The sequence below is a fragment of the Centruroides sculpturatus genome, unplaced genomic scaffold (assembly GCF_000671375.1).
Source record: "Centruroides sculpturatus isolate CEXI.00-Female unplaced genomic scaffold, Cexi_2.0 scaffold1002, whole genome shotgun sequence".
Classification (NCBI taxonomy): domain Eukaryota; kingdom Metazoa; phylum Arthropoda; class Arachnida; order Scorpiones; family Buthidae; genus Centruroides; species Centruroides sculpturatus.
In genome coordinates this window covers 141,906-162,145 of record NW_019385192.1, presented here as the reverse complement: position 1 = coordinate 162,145, position 20,240 = coordinate 141,906, and the positions used below count along the sequence as shown (strand labels likewise).

The window sequence follows — 20,240 nt, the reverse complement described above, 5'->3', positions numbered from 1 at the left end:
GTAAAAATTTATTACATTTCCTGTTGTACGAGGGTTTTACCCAATTCTCGAACCGTGTCAGAGTGAATCCGTGCTATAAAAGTACCGTGTTATACGGGGGATGGTACCAATTCGAACCGTGTTAGAGCGAATCCGTGCTATAGAAGTGCCGTGTTATACGGGGGTTACCTGTATTTATTTTTTATTTATGTTTTTTAATCATATACTTAGGAGGTGAATTTAGGGAGTGCACAGGAGACCATTGCACCCCCTTCTGGGAGTTTCTTCTGAGTAATGCCAGATAATAAAATAAATAAATATATATGTGTATATATATACATACATACACACACACACACATATATATACACTGTACATCCATTTATTTATCCTCTAGTTGTCTATGAATTTTTTTTAATAACCAAAAATTGAAAACATTATATATAACATTTTGAATTATATACTAATACATATTAGTGCATATATATCATTGTTTATTGATGTATTAATGAAATTTGTATATGCAATTCTTAATATGTGAATGCATTGTTAGTTATCGTGCTTTAATGTTTTGGATAAGCAATAATTGAAATTTGCAGTTAGAGAAAAGACCTAACGCAAATAATAATCCTGTCAATTTTGACAGATTGATGATTTCCACATACTGTATGTAGCCAGCACAGGGGTCGGCAACCTGCGGCTCTTTGGATGTGAAGCTGCGGCTCTTTAGTTCCATATGCAAATATTATTTATTTTATCAAAAAAAAAAAAAAACATTTAAAAATTGTTCTGAATCGATTAACGAGGATTCGGCACCGATTCTATCTCTCAGCCACTTGTACTCGCTTTTCATCGCACCCCTCCCCCGTGACACGCGTCATCACTGTCGTCAGTCCGTCGGAAGCTCTCGAATGATGCCGTCGTCAGATGTTTCTATGAGGTTTAATTCGCTTTCGATGCAAGACAATTCTGAATAAATAGATTAGTTTTTTTTAATCAAAAAACTTTATTTATGCGAGTACTATTTATTGTTGGCAAGAAAAAATTTTGTGGCTCTTTAAAAACTTTGAAATTTTGTAAATTGTAATTTTTGGCTCTTCCGACTCAAAAGGTTGCCGACCCCTGAGCCAGCAGAAAAGAACAAGTATAAATACATAAATTCCATAAAGTCCACCACATGGTCCAAAATGTCCCGTACACAATATCATTAAGTTGACTGACAGCTCTTTGTCCCCACATCAACTGACTGCAATGAGTTAACCAAATGTCACGCAAGTCAAAAAATTGAGAGGGTTGTGTACAGAACACAATTGCAATTGTTTAAAGCAAGAATCCATCTTTGTGTTATTAGAGGAAAAATAAGATGTAAATGAATAGAGTCTTGCTGGTTATCACATTTCAAGTCAATATCTATCATTTTAGGCAGTGGCACACTCAAAATATTCACATTGAAGTTGACACAATTGGTTTTCTTACACACTACACACAATTGCCTTGTCAGCATTAGTCATCTTGGGCTTTTCTGATTCCTTTAAAATTTTTCTTTCCGATGATATACATTTCTGTTCATATTTCCTTTGAAATTTCTTTAACGCTATGAAAATTTCTTCAACTCACACAATTATTGGCTCATAAGTTTACAAATTCTATTTTTTTTTTTGTTATTATTTCTAAATAATATTATAGATCCTGTCATTCTATACAAATCAACACCAATTTCAATGTCCTATCTCTTCGTAACCAACGTTTCAATGCCCAAATGCAACACCATGTTGCCATTTTCAGTGTTCATATGCAACCACTATCCCTCCCCTGCACATCTGCACCCCCCCATTACCCACCATTTTAAATAAGGATTAAATTTTGTTGGATAGAAGATTTACAATTGTTAGATCATCATTTATAGTTTACGAGATATAAGTGTGACAAATCTTAACATTTGTTTGGTTGCTGCAGTTTTCGTAAACCTCCTTATACCGAGCCAAATTTAAAAATGTGTTTGGATCAAACAAAAGGAGTAAGACCGACAGACTCTCCAATATTTACAGGGTCTGTCAATCTTACTCCTGGTTGGTCTGATCAGGGAATCTAATATTTGCAGATTCCCTGTAATATCTTTTCTGCTAAAAATTTAATTCCGACCCTGTATTTTTCTCAGTAAAAATATATGACTACATTAGTAAACAATTTTTTACATTCAAATAATTAAAATNGCGTTTGAACATAAAAGTAAAGTGATCCTATCCTTGGAAACCTTAAATCCTGAATCAGACTTTATATTTTTTGAGATGTAAGTGCGTCTGGGCATTTTCTTCCAATATAACGAGGTTTCGTCGGCGTTATATACCTGATCTGCAGTGTAATTTCCATCTTCTACAATTTTGAGAAAATTCTTTTGGAATCTCTTGGCTGCTTCTATGTTGGCTGATGCGCTTTGTCCCCCATCTTTGACATTGCACAAAGAAAATCGATTCCTAAATCTTCTAAACCAACCTTTACTGGCTTTAAATTCATATTGATGTGATTCATTAAAAGAAACGGATTCAAGCTCTTTTAAATGCTGGTAAATCTTTGTTGCCTTTTGCATTATCACATTATTATTCAAAGGAAAATTCTTTGAAAAGCAATCTTCCATCCATAACATCAAACACTTTTCCATTTTAGGCATTAAAGTGTCCTTTATACGAGCAGTTTTATCCAAACTTGCTAAAGATCCAGAGGAAATTCTAGCCCTTATTTTGTTTTCATTTCTTTTTATTGATCGAATTGTTGCCTTCTTTAATTTTAAATCTTTAGCAATGACTTTTATTTTCTCACCAAATTTTAACCGATCCAAAATTTTAATTTTTTCTTCAAGGGATATACATTTTCTCTTAGAATTCTTCTCCATGGCAGAGGTCGTGATGACTAAAGACAAAATTTTAGATAATGTAAAAATTATAAAATCACAGTACAGTCGACCCCCTATAACATGGTAGATACGTTCCACTTTATACAAATTTCGCATTGTAGGAATCCTTAAATACATGAGCCAATCACAGCCCGGCATGTGTGCAATTTACAGACTACAGCTGTTTGTAAGGTTTTCTTTCATAAAATTAATCAATTCTAGACTAATTTGACTCAACATTCCAAAACACACACAATTTTTTTGGGAATAATCCGTATAAACTATGCTATAAACAAAATATTGTAGGATTACTTACCGAGTGTGCACCGTTTGATGATGCCATTGCTTAAACTTGTTTTCGTCGTGGTGTAGTGCACCAAACGACGGGTACATTTTCTGATAAGTTATTTTTTTGTGAAAAATTCGTTGAACTTTGGAGACATCATTAATATAAATAATTTTTATGGCCGTTGAATAAGAAATGTTTTTTCACAAAAAATGTATAAAATTACAGTACTGTATTAGACTTACGGTACCTAATTTACATACTGTACAGACAATAGTAAACTCAAGTTACTGCCTAAACTCTCTGTAGCGTGTAAGTAGTTCGGCTGCTCATCCACTATTGGTCCAGATTCGACCAATCCCGTCATGACACGAGTCGGCAATGACATTTTACCGCATTTTACGAGTCTCTGTTAGCATCTTTATACAAATACGGTTGCAATTATTTTGCCACGATATACAAATCCGCATTATATGAACTTGCATTATAGGGGGGGTCTACCGTATTGTATTAAACTTGTTTAATTTATTAATTTTATTTAATATTATTATTAATATATATTTATTAATTTATTAATTAATTTGTTAATTTTGTTTAATTTAAGTACCTAATTTATATACTGTACAGACGATAGTAAACTCAACTTACCCGCCTAAACTCTCTGTAGTGTGGCGCTGAACGGTGGAAAGTAGTTTGGATGCTTGTCCACTATTGGTCCAGATTTGACCAATCCTGTCGTGACACAAGTCGGTGATGACGTGTTATCGAATTATACGAGTTTTTTTTAGCATATTTGTACGAATACGGTCACAATTTTTTTGCCATCATATAGGAATCCGAACTATATGAACCCGTGTTATAGGGGGTCGACTGTACTAGAAAATGTGTACCAGAGTTTCAAATTGTTTCTATGTTCTCATGCATGTAAGTAAATATGAAAATTATGTAGTAAAATATTATAACTTATCACAACAATGTCATGACTTATTATTATAACTTTGCTTTTAATAGCACTGGAGAGGGGCTATAAAGTTATATTAGCCCAAAATGCATTTGATGTAAAAGTATGCTTCAAAAGTTTACTACAGTAAAGTCTTGTGTCATCTAACTTGGTAGCTTGGTCTGTGAGAAAAATCATCCTATTAAGATTATAGTGATTTTGAATACATTACATGAATAATCCTGTCATTGATTTGTTAGGCCATTGGCTATCTTTAACATAGGAGGTATAGAGAGTTAACCATCTGTCTCTCTCTAATCTGTGGCCAGCTCTTACCGAGTAGCTCATTCGGCAACCAGAGCAATTACACATTCAAAATTCTGTTCACAAACTAATTTGTTCAGAAAGTTAGCAACCAAAACCCAAAGATTTGACTGTATAGGAAATACAATGTGCACACATGCAAGTCTTCAGTAGTTCAAAACTAGTTACCTGAAGCAAAAGCTTTTGCATGTTTGGACAGCAACTCAATTTTATATCAGAAAACATGTAACTATACATTAGAATGCCTCATTAACAATAAGTTTACTTCCTAACAAAGTTTTGTAAACTTTGTTAGGAAGTAAACTGCATCTAAAATTACTTTTAAACCGTTAACTGACCTTTGGACAACCCTGTTTTGTAGCCAACAATAAAGGTTCTAAATACATAAATTCAAATACATAATTTCTGAATGAAATAACTGATCGAAAGCAGTACATTCAAGAAGACTGATTTGAGTACCCTCTTATTAGCAATGCATAGTCTACATACATCACATCTAAAATGGTACATACCTTTAATATTTTCGTTACTTTCTTTGCTACAAGCCGGTTTAGAGAAATTTGAGTGAGGAACAATCCCATGATTTTCCTAAAAAGAACAGAGAATATTGTTATTTGAAAAGAATAAATTATTATTTATCACAAAAATATACATTTCGAGTTGAAGGAGAAATTTTTGTACTGTCCTGAAATCATTTTAATATGATTAAAATTTTCTTAGGATTCCATATAACTAAAATTATTATTATTAATATAATAAATTATGAATACATAAGAATTTTTGTATACAATTACTTCAATTTTATTTTAAAACACGATTAACTTCCACCTGACTTAATAAGCTTGTTGATTCTACCATGTTTCACAGAGATTTGAGCTACGTTTCATTTTGTTAGGCAGAATGAATGGTAACTCACTGCTTATTTTCAAATGCACATATAGCATAAGATTAATGTTATATACAATTTCTTTTGATACACTTGTATGCATTAACTTATGCCATGTTTTATTTTGAAGGTGACTAATGGCAGATACAAAATCCAACCAGAGAGGGCCCAGACAGCTGCCATATATGAGGTATGGGTGATGGTCATACAAGCCCAGAGACGGTGGAAAGTAGCGAGGTTGAGGCTGAAGTTTTAAATGTGAAAATGTGTACGTTGGACATTCAGCCAGGGGAGGTACAGCACAGGAATGCTGTACCTCCCCTAATCCCCGCTACAGCATACCAGACACAACATTACATCAATGCGGCAATCGCACCTTTAATTAGGGGGGCCTTTCTTTTATCTTCCAGTCAAGCTGCTATCGATACCGAACTTAATAACATTCGCTGTGCAGTAAATGAGGCGGGCTACAATAGTGCTAAATTTATCTACATCTTAAACAAAGTAAAAAGATCGCTTTTTCCTCCTACTACACTGCATCTCCCAAAAGAATCCACAATAGCCCTTCCCGCAATACCATTTTGTGGTCATGTCACTCTTCATATTTGCCATATTTTTAAGCAGCATACCCTATTTTTGCCAATTTCCCCACAGCCAAATCTTAGAAGGTTGCTGTCCAATGACAGGGATCCTAGTTCCATTCTAGAAAGATCGGGGATTTATTCTATCCCATTAGAAAATATGTCAGGTGATCGCACTCATTATATTGGCGAGACAACTAGAATGTTGTCGTGTCGTATTACGGAACATCAGTATTCTATTAGGGAAGGCAAAAATGAAACTGAGCTTGCTAGAATGGTGTTACAACACCAACATACCCCGTTGTAAGATGAGGTGGCCATAATAAGACAGTGCAATAACAGAAATATTATATATATTTGAGAGGCCCTCCTTACCAACATACTAAATCCCTGTAACACTCCCACACTTGATTTGACCCCTTTGTGGATCCCACACTTGATTTGCCCCCTTTGTGGATCAGTTTGTATAATTCTCTAAACCAACATATCTAGCTCCGCAATTTGGAGGCACATAACACATGCGCATTACAACTGCGCGTGTTTTTGTTTGAAAATTATTTTATGTTCTACTGTTGCTTCCATTCCAAAACGTTGCTTGAAACAGTCAGTTATTTGTAATCAAAAAAAGAAATTTAACCATTTTAACAACCTGAAGAAGACGAAAATAATTAGCATCGAAAGCGCTTGTCAGTCTGACGACAGTCATTGGTAATTAACGCCTGTATGATAAAAAGTTTATTCTATTGCAAACAGCATTGTCAAACTTCTAGGCTTACAGGAAAGTGGTGCTGAACATCCAATGTTATAAGAAATGAGCAGCCAGTCACAGCGCTAGCAACATACATTCTAGCAGACCCTCCAGAAGTTATAGCGGAATGGGATAAGGCAAAGTTGATACAAAAAATTCACGACAAGAAACACCTCAAGTATACAGCTATCCTAAAAAGTATTTTAATTTATTTTCCAATTTTCCAAAATGAATTCACTTGAAGTCATGATTTTATCTTTTACAACAAACAAATAAGGTATCATTTAATATCTAATCATTGTTTTTATTTCTCAAATATAATTTCAAATATGGTAACAGCTCCATATTCTCAGGGGTTGCATTCTAAAAAACTATCACAAATATGGAAACATTGAATAAGGAAAGGGAAAAAGACATTTAAAAATAAAATTGGAAAAATATAAAATTTCTTTGAATAAAAATTTCTTATTTTATTTGAAAGTAAAGGCTGTTTTAAACTCTTTCCATCTTGTGGGCACTAAGCTGTTTTTTCTAGTTACATCATGAATTTATCTAACTTAGGTTTCTCCATAATGGAGCAACTTGATGGTAAAGGACATGGCCAAACATATCCAGGACAGACCATTCAAAAATTTCCTGGTGTTGACCACCCAGATTCAATTGTAGTCCCCAGAACAATAGACTGATGTCTTTACCATCTCATCTATTAGGCCATTAAAAAGTAAAAGTTCAATATTATTATACTTTGCATGCATTTTAGTCTGAGTCTTAAAAAATGCAAATTGTCATCTCTTCTGCCTTTCTTTAAAGTCAAGCAACAGCTATCAGTAACACAATATGCATCTTTTAATTTCTCTTAATTTAAGATTTAATCTCTTAAGATTGTGAGGAATCTTTTAATTTAAGATTCCTCACAATCTTTCCTCAGCCACACAGACTGCTACAATACAGATACTATAGACATTCACTGAGTCATCACAAAGCAAGCTACACTATGGTCATTTCCTATTAAGCTTATGATGGAAGTGTTCATAGAATACCATGGAACAATGTTTTTCTGATGGTGATATTCAACTTTTACCATTGCTTAAAGAGAGAAAGAATTAGGTTCACAAATTGAAATGAAAAGTGATCTGAATATGTTGATTTCCTCATCTGATGTATGATTTTTGAAAACGAAGTTAAATTCAAAGATTATTGTTGTTTGAAAGTGTCTCAGTTGAGAGTATTCCTCAGCAGACTCATTTCCACAGACACTTTCAAATTTTTTTCTATTAAAACCTTCAACATATTCATGGAAGTAGAAAACTCACATGGCAATTAAGTTGATACATAAATACATAAGAATGTTTCTTTTGCACATGTGTAGTCAACAACATCCAAAAATTCATGCTCATTGGCTAAATATCAAACATAATGAGCATAGCATATTTAATGTCCATGGTAGAAGAATGAGAATATGGCAAACCAAAGTTGTGCTTAATTTTGCTGAGGTTCAAAAACAGCAAATGAAAGTAAAATCTTTCATTTATGTGCACAGCATGAATGACAGTAATCCTGAAAGTGTTCTGTTTTGAAAATTTTTACTTCAAATTGAGAGGCAAGTTAGAAAGAAATAAGTGTTGAAGATTTCTTCAGCAAGAATTTTTTTAAATACACTGTAATGTTTTATCATATATTTCAAAACATAATAATTATTAAACCATTCTTATCTATAGTTTTTAATGGTTTCCTGGACCATTGTTTTCCCTATTTTATTGTTTTTGTTTTAATCTTCTAAAAAATAATGCGTTAAGGTTTTACAGTAATTATTTTCATCTTTATAATATAAACAACAAATTAAAAAGTTATTTTTCATTAAACTTCTTTGATATCATTAAAACTTAAATGTGAAATTTATAATAAAATGGGAAAAAAACCATAATCAGAATATATTTTACTTACGATAATTTTTGAATGCCTGCATAAAATCTGAAATTGGATTTGGAATAGTATGAGAACCGTCCTCATCTAAACTTTGCACAACTATATTGTTTTTCATTTTTNAAGCTAAAACAATTTGTAAAATATTTGTAATTATTATTATTATTATTTGTAAATACTTTTATATGTTGAAACAATGTTTTATTTCATATTAGGGTGCAAATACTTAAATCATGGTTATCTGTTTTTAATAATTCAAAATAAAGTGCATAATTTCTAACTATTATGTAATTCTTACTAAATTATGATTAAAGTTATTTTTTACCATTCTGTAGATTTAGAGTTTTGCATTTTGCAATTTCATTTAGTGCAAAATTCACTATAGTGTTGTTTATAATATGCATCAAAGGATTCAATTAATGCAGAATGATTCAATACAATGTGTCATTGTCAGTCCAATATGCACTGTATAAGAGAACTTACTATGGATGGGATGACTATCAAGTTACTCAATTAACGATGAATGATTAATCGAGACTGTACAATTTATCATTCACTAATCATTGTCAAGCATTTTTCAAAATATCTTTAAAATTTAAAAAAAATATTGAAATTTTATGTTTTTACACAACCCTTTTTAGTTTTTAATTTCTTATAACAATTTTGCTTAGTATCTATCAATTAAATATACATATCTTTAAAACATTAATAAATACCATAATAAAGTTGTAAGAAAATATTGAAAAATAAACAACAAACTGTCCTTCAATAAGTCTAATTACAACAATATTTTTGCAGATTGTTTAGCATGTTGGTCTATCTGAGGAAACCACAAAATCAGATGATATTTTCATATGGTAAAAACTGGCATGCCAGTTTATCCTGGGGAATTCCAGTTTAAGTGATGTTATACATCCTTCTTTAGAGGACACATTAAAAAATGAACAAGTTACCTCAAGTAAAAACAAATGAGTTTTTATTCTAAAACTGGGAAATTATCAGCATTACATCAAAAACTACCATTATATGTTTAATTTCTTCAGTCTGTCTTCTTTCTAAGAATGTAAAATACTCAAAAAAAATTTCAGAATTTCATATGTTTATTTTATTGTAATTTGATTCAAAAACAAAAATAAACACAAAATTTATGAAATGAAACTCTCTGTAAATTATCTCAACTTATACCAATTAACATTGGCTTTGAGTGAAATTTGAGAGAAAGGTGCTATTTTTAAGGTCAGAGTAGCTCACACTGACTACTAATACTATTACTACTTTCAATAAATTGTTAATTGTTTTATTGTCTTATAAATAAAAACTTTCTGATTTTAAGTCAGTCAAATTACATTGTTGTTATTTTATTGTACTGGGAAGAATGTTTTCTGTAACAACTAGTTTTACTAGTTTAATTAAACAACTACTTTTTTACTAAACTAAAATTAAAAACTAGTTTAATTAACAACTAGTTTTGTTAGATCTGATTAATTTTATATTTTAGTTGCAGTTTAACTGGCGTGCCAATAACCCCAGAGTTTCCAGCATTCTGGTCTTCCATACGTGACATGCCAATTATTCTGCAAAAATACAGTACTATGAATTTTAGTAGTCAGATTTAATTCAAAGGACAATTAATTAATGATCATGATCCTTACAAATTAAAAAATTTGTTATATAAAAATTTAACTTTGTTGTTTAGAAGAAAGTTTACATATATTTTTGGCTGAAAAAACAGTGTACAAAGCAAAAATTCATTATATGGAGAGATTTACTACCTAGAAGTTCATAATATGGAAGTTTGACTGTATTTCTGAGTTAAAGAGAAACAAAAATCCATTAACTATATTCTAATATCTTTACATGAATTACAGTCTATAGAAAGATAACTAGCTTGCCACTTCCAAAACACCATAACTAGGAGGTGGAGTACATGGATTTAAGTGGCTTGTTTTTATACTGAAAATTTCTCATACATGGGAGCATTCATTGATAAATTACATAAAAATTCTTCAGTAGCCACAATGAAACTCAAGCCTGTTGAAACAAGCAGTTTTAAAGGAACTCTACACTGTTCACTCTTACAAGTTCCTGTGCAGTTCAGTTTCTAAACTTGACAAAGATTTCCACTTCTTCTCAGCAGATGGCTGACTTTTTAACACACCAAAGACCAATTGAATGGATTTACTTTAGAGAAATAGGAATTAAAAAGAAATTTAGAGAAATTTAAAAAATTTGTTATATAGAAATTTAACTCCATTATTCAGAAGCAAGTTTACATATAGATATACAATAGAACATCAGTTAACCAAAAGCGTTCTAGTCAGCATATTCAAATTTCCACTAGTGCTGTGGAGCTGCAGCACTCTTCCCCTCCCTGCCAACCTAAACCATAGGTCTACTTTAATGTACTACTTTATGTAAGGTATGTAGTTGTAAGACATGTAATACAAAATATATATTAAACACAAAACTGTACTGTATATTTTTTCGAAAATGATCAGTTATGCAAACAACCCCAGTCCAGAACTGTTTCAGATAAGCAATGCTCTACTGTATATATAAACTGGAGTTTTGCTTGGGAGTATTCCCTGAGCAAAACTCCAGATATTCAAAATACAATTCCCAAGCATCTTCAGTCACAAAACCTGGACTTTTTAGTAAAGACCAAATATACTCCTCTAATATCTGTTGATGTTGAGAGATCATTTATGCAGTTCAAAGATTTACTTTCTTCATGTCATCTATGGCTGACTAAAAAATGTAGAACTGTTTGCAAGTATAATGCTTTTTTGTCTAAACTATGAAATTGATGTATCATATTCTAAAAGTGACTAACTGATTTGAATTTTCTAATCATTTTCTCAAGTTTTAAACATGCAAAATATGTATACTTTTATGCTATTTACACATTATACAGAACATGCTATATGTATACTTTTATGTCAAATGATCTGTTAAATTATTGGCTATTTTTGGTCTATGCTGTTAGTGAAACTAAAGCCCAATAATAGTCTAATAATTCAGTAAATTGGTTATGAGTTGTTACACTTTATGCAAATAAAAGTTTTAGCACCACTTTTTCAGCTGCTTTTTTAAAAAAAATTTGGGAAGTTGAGGTGCAAATTTAAGAGTAACTATAGTTTAATGTATCAAACAAGAAAATTACATCTATATAATAAAAATTTATCTTATTAACCATATATTATTAAAAATGCATTAATAAATAAAATACAGAACTGGGAATAGTAATTTATGGTTTAGCCTAGTGACAAGTAGATTTGGAGACAAGTAAATTCGACTTAAGTCGTTTTCCTGGAACCAATTACCGACGTAAGGCGAGGTATACCTGTATAACCAAATTCTGATTAGAATAAGTGAAGTTTTATGTGTATTTTAAATCATGTTTTAAGCATGCTAATTCTGATAATCTGTGATTACAATAAGCAATTTCTACCTGTATGAACAATTTCTAACTTTATGAACAAAATATATTATATTTGTCAATAAGACGCTGTCCAGTTTGACAGGAAAGGACATGGCAATGATTGAGATAATCAAGGCATTGTTTATACACGGACTGTTTTTAGTCGTATTAGTGGAATATCAATTTGTTCTTATAAGCTTACTTACTATTTATGTGAATAAACTATCAGTAAGAAAACATTTGCAGTACTTTTTAAATTCATTTTTTTCAACATCAAGGAAGTCCATAAACTATCATACACTAAATTAAAGGGGAGGAGTATGCCAAAAGAACATCAATGTATACAACAGAGAGGATCAAAAGTGGCTCAAAAATTGTATGGTTCATTAATGTATTTTTACCTTTCCTTCTATGGATAATGTATAAACTTTCATACCTAGTACTAAAATAATAATACTAAACATTATTATTTATACAATTAGGAATAAAGGGGGAATCAAAAGTGGCTTAAAAACTGTACATGTAATTAATGGACAGCATAACATAACTAAAACTATAAATTCTTACAAAGTAGAATATACAGTTGTTTCAAAACAATAATAAATATGCACATGTTAGTTATTAATAATGACTGTTATTTTCATAAATATTCACTTGAGATTTAAAATTTTATTACCTTAACAAATTGTATGAAGAATCTTCTATTAAACTTTGTTACGGCTCTATAATAAAAAACAAAATCAATGTTTAAACAGAATTTAAAAATAAAAGTAATATTACACGCTTCTGAAGTGAATCAAATAGGCATTCAAAATGATAGGTATAAATGAAGTATGCAATAAATTATCAAGTAAATTTTGATTATGTTTATTTTTGTTAAAAGTTTTAGTTAAAAAAAAAATAAAACAACAGTAAATATTTTTATATATGAAAAGAAAGATGTCCATTTGCAATATATGTTTATTTGTAGATAAACAATATAGTTAAAAATCAATACTAATTTAACACTAACATTGTAATATACAATAGACCTGTCAATTTTAAATATTTAAATTTTTTCTCTTTCCTCCATATTTCAAAATGTTTTAATGACTTATGTATTATAAATGATAAATTTCATGCTTATTTAAAATGAAAAAATAATTAGTTGTTTTTATACATAATTAATTTCTTATAAACAGATTAATTATGTATATTTACATTATCCAATAAATCATTTAGAGATTAAAAAATTAGTTTTATTATTTTAAAAACACGTGTTTAAAGCCTATTTTAAAATTGATTTTAGAATAATTAATAATTATAAGATGTAATTAGTAAAAATTACCTGGCAAATTTTACGAAAATTTGAATATTTTTCTTGTGTTTACATCTTAATTGAATTTGGAGAGAGCAAAAAAGTAAACAACCGGTTGCTATGCTGTCATTTGACTCGTTGAAAATAGCCAAAATTTAATTATTATAAAAATAATGTCGTTTATTCATATTTATAATTAATAATAATCATATTAGTAAAATATTTCCATTAATTTTTAAAATATTTTGCTTAATACACCAACCGAATTTTTAGGATGTTAATAAATTATCATCCAACGATCTCTCTTTTTTTTTACTCTTTTCGTCCTGAAGGCACTAAAGGGGCCTCTTTTAGCAAGCCCATTATGAGTTTGGTTAGGCCCACAATGGGGCGGCTGGATGGCGAGGGACGTGGCTGGACGGATCGAAAAACGTCAAAAATTTTTCGAACCTAAAAAGACCCTCTCACAAAGAGTCCCCACGATTTTGATGAAATTTGGAAGAAGGGTAGTGTTTAATATGATAATACAATATCCAAATCATTTCATTCTATGGGCCATAATGAGAAAATTAATACTAATTGAATGTGGAACTACTCACGGAGACGAGTAGTTTAGTCACGCCAGTGCTCATATGCCCAGAAGAAAGGAGCAACAAGAGGTCGATGGTGTCATGATTGGGCAATAAGATGATGCAGAGTTACAGTTTTTCCGCTAAAATGGGGATTGAAAAGGCGAGCAATAATTGCACGTGGAGCGTCGTATAATTCAGGCTAATTTATAAGTATTCTGTTATGTTTATGTAAATTTTTACTCAAGCGTAGTAAATTTACTAAGTTTTCTTGTAAAATGTGTGCTTTTTTATTGATATATTATATATGGCATGTTTGTTATCCANAAAGAAAGTCTACCGTTTGTTAACCATTCGGATTGAAGAGACATATAATAAATATAAGTATTTATCAGCCATTATACAAGATTTTGTGAAGAATATTTTATTCATGTCAAATTTGATTCTCCAAAAAAGTCAAAAAGGGGGGAATTCCGGTGTGTGTTGACATCTATTTCATTTAATTTCTCAGGATGGGGATAAGATTATAAAAAAAATATTTGGCAAGGTAACTTGTGTATTAGGGGATTTACTGCTATTAAATTTCGAAGTAGCGAACTCGAACTTCTAGGGCAGGGGTGTCCAACCCGCGGCCCTCGGGCCGCATGCGGCCCAAGGCAAGTTCCAATGCGGCCCAATAAACGTGTAAACAAAACCGACAAATTCTTTTATTTTTTTAATTATTTATTTATTTCAACGGCATAAACTGAAAAAAANTGTATATAAATTTTACATTTATTTATATATACAGTAGAGCATCGATTATCTGACCCCCAGTTAACTGACCGTTCTAGTCGGCAAATTTCAAATGTCTGCTAGTGATGTGGCGCTACAATATTTGGCTATGTCTTGACTTTAATATTATTTTTATTAAATTTTTGCGTGTTTTAGCTGGCAACCCTGGTTCACCATGAAAGGGATGCCAGTATTTAAATGAGCCCTAATTTTCTAATTATGAGTGGTTGTTTGTTTTGTAAGCAATAAAATAATTTAAAAAATAATTTTTACCGATACAATAACGACGATTAGTATTACAAAAAAATTTTTGTTAGGCTTAACATTGATGAAAATTCAACGCAAGTAGGTTAATAGCGATATACTATTATACTAATTACATGGGATATACTAATATACTATACTAATATATTTTTTTCATTCTTTTCAGTTATCCGACCAACTCGAGTCCCCAACTGAGTCAGATAATCGATGCTCTACTGTCTATATATATATATATAAATGTAAAATTTATATAAGATTATTATATCAAACAATATATATTAAGATATATATATCAAACAAGGCAACAAAAACCCTACAATTAAAGCCCTTATCTTGATAAATCATAATCATTAAGGTATAGAATTCCAAATTAAGTTATAAGAAAATAAAAGTTAGAACAAACAACAAAATGCAACTAACTTTTATGTTGGTTATTTCAAACAAGATTTTTGGTTTCTACATTATCAGTGCTATATAGCATAGAAAGAATTTGCAACTAAGCTAATAAGAGCTTTAAAAAAAGGTAATTTCACTTTTTCACTGATGAGGTGTAAATTTTGTTTTACTGCTACAGTAAATAGTAGCTTTTTTGGATTTTTTCCAATGCTAGATAACTGCAAAGGACTTTTACTTAATCAATTGAAACAGTTGTGAGGAAGTTATGAACAATGATATTTTTAGCAATTTATAAGTAAAAGTTTTCAGTAATAAAAACAAAAAAAAAAATATTAAAAACTACCAAAACAAGTATTAGTTTGTAGTTCTATCATATAATGTTAATTTAGATCTTCTTTAAGACAAATTTCTAATCATAACAACCTTTCAGATGCAAAACATGACAGCAGACATACATCCAAGTTGAGCTCATTAGAAAATAATTTGCATTACAATAATTTCACAACAAAAAGTTTAAGATGTTTTGTTAAAATTTCAAATATTAGTGAATTAAAACAAACTACTGCCATAATTAATTGAGCTATTATATGGAAATAATAATTTCTAAATTAGTATTCAATAAATCACCAAATGATCGTTTGGTGATTTATTGTATATTACTTGGGCTTTGAGATGTTGTCATTTATAAATTAGAAATTTCTACTTTAATATTAATACTAATTATTAATTGTAGTCTGATTATGGCAGTAGTTTGGTTTAAGATTAATACATCAGGCTTAGGAATGTTTCGAGATAGATTAATGAAATTTCAAAAATATTTAACAACTGACAAATCATTTTTGCATTAATTAATGACTAAAGTTAATAACAACAGATAAATTGGATTATGTCAAAACAACAAATTAAAGCATGGTAGATAAACTTTCTAAGTATTTGTGTTAAAAACAAAAACAGTAAGTTAACAGAAAACATTAATTCACATAAATAAAGTTATTTTTATAACAAAATGCACAAAAAAGCAACATTGAATGTTTGCACCAAAGAAGTAAATTTGAGTACTAATGAACAAAGTTAAAAATGTCCTTAAGCTCCAACATGTCAATGTTTTCTAAAAAGTAACTTGGAAGTTCTCAGAGCAGCATACTATTCCCTATAAGAGAAGAAATAATTATAGATTTTCTGTTTTCTTTCAAGAATGTATTGTGTAGGAATTGTGAAGCTAGAGAGAGGGACTCTTTATTATGATTACTTAATCCAATAATAGGTTAAAAACATTCTATGTAAGAAAAGTAACTAAGAAATTATACCTTGTCATTCAAAATGATGTATAACTTAATGTTTTTACTCTAACTGAACAAACAAAATTAGGATTTAATCAGTTATCTTAACAAGAATAGGAAATTAATTCATGCAAGTCTTTTATATTTCAAAAATTTCAGAAACAAGATTATCAGAGAATGTCTTAACTCCAAAGACTAAAAAAAAAGGCGTTTTTTAATGCATAAAAAGTTTGTATGAAAGTCATTTAAAAAGTTGATAACCATCTGTAACATATTCTAATTACATAAATTTGCACTTAATTAATTAAGGGACCACACTACTCAAAATCATTCAAGGGTCCATTAACATTGAACAATATCAAAATATCTTGCATGATGTCTTTTGGAAATGATAAATTTGATCTATTTGGAGGGATGCAGTCATCAAGCAAGATCATGCATGCCAACATGCTGTACAGTCAACACAACAGTGGTTCATGGACAACAATATCAATGTCCTGGATTGGTAGGCCTTAAATCCTGATATTAACCTAATCAAAATCCTGAGGACTACCCTCAAAAACCAACTGTAGAACCAAGAGGTTTGGGACAAAATCAATGCCAAGCTGGTAGATTCACTTCTGAGTAGCACAACTAATCAACTTGGAGTGCATTGCCAAGAACAGAATAACGATTAAGTGCTAATTGTCATAACTAATCACAAGTATCAGGCTGTGAACGAATTTTGTGATTTAACTGAGAAATAAACAAGCAGAGAGGCATTTGCATTTGTCCCAATTTTTACACCATGTACAAAACTTGCAAAAGAACTACTAATAAATTAGAAAAACTACATGAATACAAGTGTTCTACTTCACTCAATAATTTTAAAGCATAGATCTATTAATAATATACTCAAAAATATTCAAATCATAATATATAGTTATAAACTTAACATTCTATCATCTAAAATACATTTTTATTAAATAATCAGTTAAAATCATCCTAAATGAATTTTGCAACAATCCCATATTAATTTTGGATGAATGTTGACAAGTCCTCTTGCAAGTGAGAGACTAGGGGGGGCCTTATGGGACTCTTAAACAACAAAGGATTTAATGAGTAAAATAAAACAAAGCAATACATAAATCAAGATACATAATATAATCTATTGTAAATTGAACCTATCTAAAATACATCTCTAAATGCAAGAGAGAGAGAGAGTTTACAATCAATTAAAAATAATGATAATACCTCTGTCGATCAAACTTGGAGAATGTGAGATGAACACTAGAGAGTCGAAGCGGGACTATCTTCTTTTTCTAATATTATGGCAGGTTTCTTCTGGTCATTGACTGCGGTTAATATGGCAGGTTGTTCTTAATGTTGACTGCCTGTCTCTGTGGCAAGTTCTTTCGTTATGGACTGCCCCAAACTCGTGAATTTGTCCCCTTTTTATTCTAAGTTTCCACCTATCAGATTTTAGTATTCTGATCATCTGACAGAACATACATCTGACAAAAGGGACAGATGTTCGTCAAATAATTGTGATAAGAAGTTTCTAAGGAAAATTCTACTTCCCTTTCCCATACAAAACTACGATTTTTGGTCAAAGCTAAAATATTACATTGGAATTATTAATCAAGTGGGAAAATCTAAGACTGCACCAACATGTAATAAGTAAGATGAATAAATTTTCAAATAAATTTTTCTCCACTCTCGCATTCTCACAAGTGAAAACAATTAAAATTTTAATTATATGAAACTGTTTATACTTCTAATGAAATTATTCAGACATATCACTGACATATTCTCTTTTATTTACAAATAGGTATATTTGCATATACTTCAAAAAACTTCTGTAAAAGTTTTTAAAAAAAGCTAAAGAATTTATAAAATTCTTTAACTTTTTTAAAATTATAAAATTTAAAAAATGATTTTCTTCATTTCTTTCCCCATCATTTTTTGAACTAATTTTCCTTGTGTAATTCAGAAAAAAATTAAACACTGCAAAATTAGGAAAAATTTGTTAAAAAGTTACAAATGAAACAAACATCAAAATGCTCAGGATAAATTAATTTCATTTATAACAAATGATATTCCTCAATACACAACATTAATATTTTAGGAGGTATCTTTTAATGACAGCAAACAATTTAAGTATGTTAAATCAACTTAAACAAATTAATTTATTAATGACATACTTAGATCATAAAAATAAATAAATTTCAGCTCATGAATAAATGACAATACTAATTTAAAGTAAGTTTGCTTATAACAGTTCATATATATAATTTATTTTAAAAGTATAAAAATAAAATTTTTAATTATTTGAATTACCTGAATTCTTCAACTTCATCTGATGACATTGATTTAATTTTAGGATCTTCAACGTAGAAATTTTTTTTCACTGGTGGCATTTCTAAAAGAATACATTTACTTATTCAATAATAATAATTATTGTTTCTTTAAAACATTTTTATGATAATAAATTAAAAGTTGAAAAGCAAACTATGTTTATATAATTTGTTTAATTAGAATATTCTAGAAAAATCTTTGTTATAAGATACATTAATTCTTGTAAATTATACTTTTCATAGATATGAAATTATAGAACATTACACACTGTAAAGACTAAAATAAAATTATCATTTTTCCAAAGAAATCAAATTTCAGTCATAATAATCAGGAAAATACAACAAAAGGCCAGTTTAGTGTATAAACATAAGACTGTGTATAAACCTAATTTTGAAATAGATATCAATAATAAGTTAGTTACACCACCATTTTTGACAATTATTCAATCAGTTTTAGCAAAAGTGAGAACTTCAGCCCATCCATAACTGTAATGGTTAATTCATGTGCTTGAAAACTGCAAATTTGCATATACTCTTCATACCAGAATATCTCTCACATTTTCTATGGGGTTGAAGTTTGGGCTACACAATATCCATGAAAGAATTGCAATATTTTCAATATAAAATATAAAAATTTTTAAAATGTAAAATATTTTTAAGGTAAACTTCCANATCAAAATTACTTCTTTTAAGCTTCTTTTATTACTTAAATTTTGTATCATAGAATGACTGAAAATTAGACTTCCCTAAGGTCTCTTTAACTACTTGTTACAGTGCCGGGAAGGTCGAGCAAGAGCTGTTGCCAATTTTATTAAAACTATTATCACAAGTTGATTATAGTCTTAAAATATTTATTTATCTGGATACAGTTTATCTGAAATTTTGTAATATATTGTAAAAATCTCTGAGATAAGTGTTGTTTAGAACATTGCTTTTCAATGCATTGAGTTAGCCGTTACTGAGAGTCATAAGATCTCAATCGGTGGTCGTGTAATATTTAAATATATTTAAAACAATTTTCAACTTTTTGGTTTTAATGCATTCAATTTAAATAAAAAAAGCTGCGATATCAAAATATATTTCTTATCGATTAAAAACGTTAATTTTTCTTGGAGGTAAAACGTCAAATAATATTTTAATGCTTTTAGCTCTATTGACCATTTTGGTTGTAACAGGTACTAAATTAGTAAGATTCATGATTATCAAAATGGTGTAACTGAAATATTTTCACTTTTAGTTTGTAAAAGTTAAAATATTTTTTATGATTATAATTTAGAAATACAATATTCAAATGTTTTCTTTTGCAACCTTTCCAACCTTTTGTTAATCTCTTCGTATACTGCATT

At 29.8% G+C, this 20,240-nt stretch overlaps 1 protein-coding gene across 1 annotated transcript in view; it reads right to left on the bottom strand.

Moving 5' to 3' along the window:
* LOC111635967 (probable ATP-dependent RNA helicase DDX43) overlaps window positions 1–20,240 on the bottom strand; it is a 100,156-nt gene that overhangs the window by 58,923 nt on the left and 20,993 nt on the right. Inside the window, exons 5-7 of the mRNA XM_023381117.1 lie at window positions 18,878–18,959; window positions 8,579–8,679; window positions 2,327–2,886 (exon numbers count right to left, since the gene is read on the bottom strand). Coding sequence (XP_023236885.1) covers window positions 2,327–2,886; window positions 8,579–8,679; window positions 18,878–18,959 — 743 coding nt within the window. The remainder of the gene's footprint in view (window positions 1–2,326; window positions 2,887–8,578; window positions 8,680–18,877; window positions 18,960–20,240) is intronic.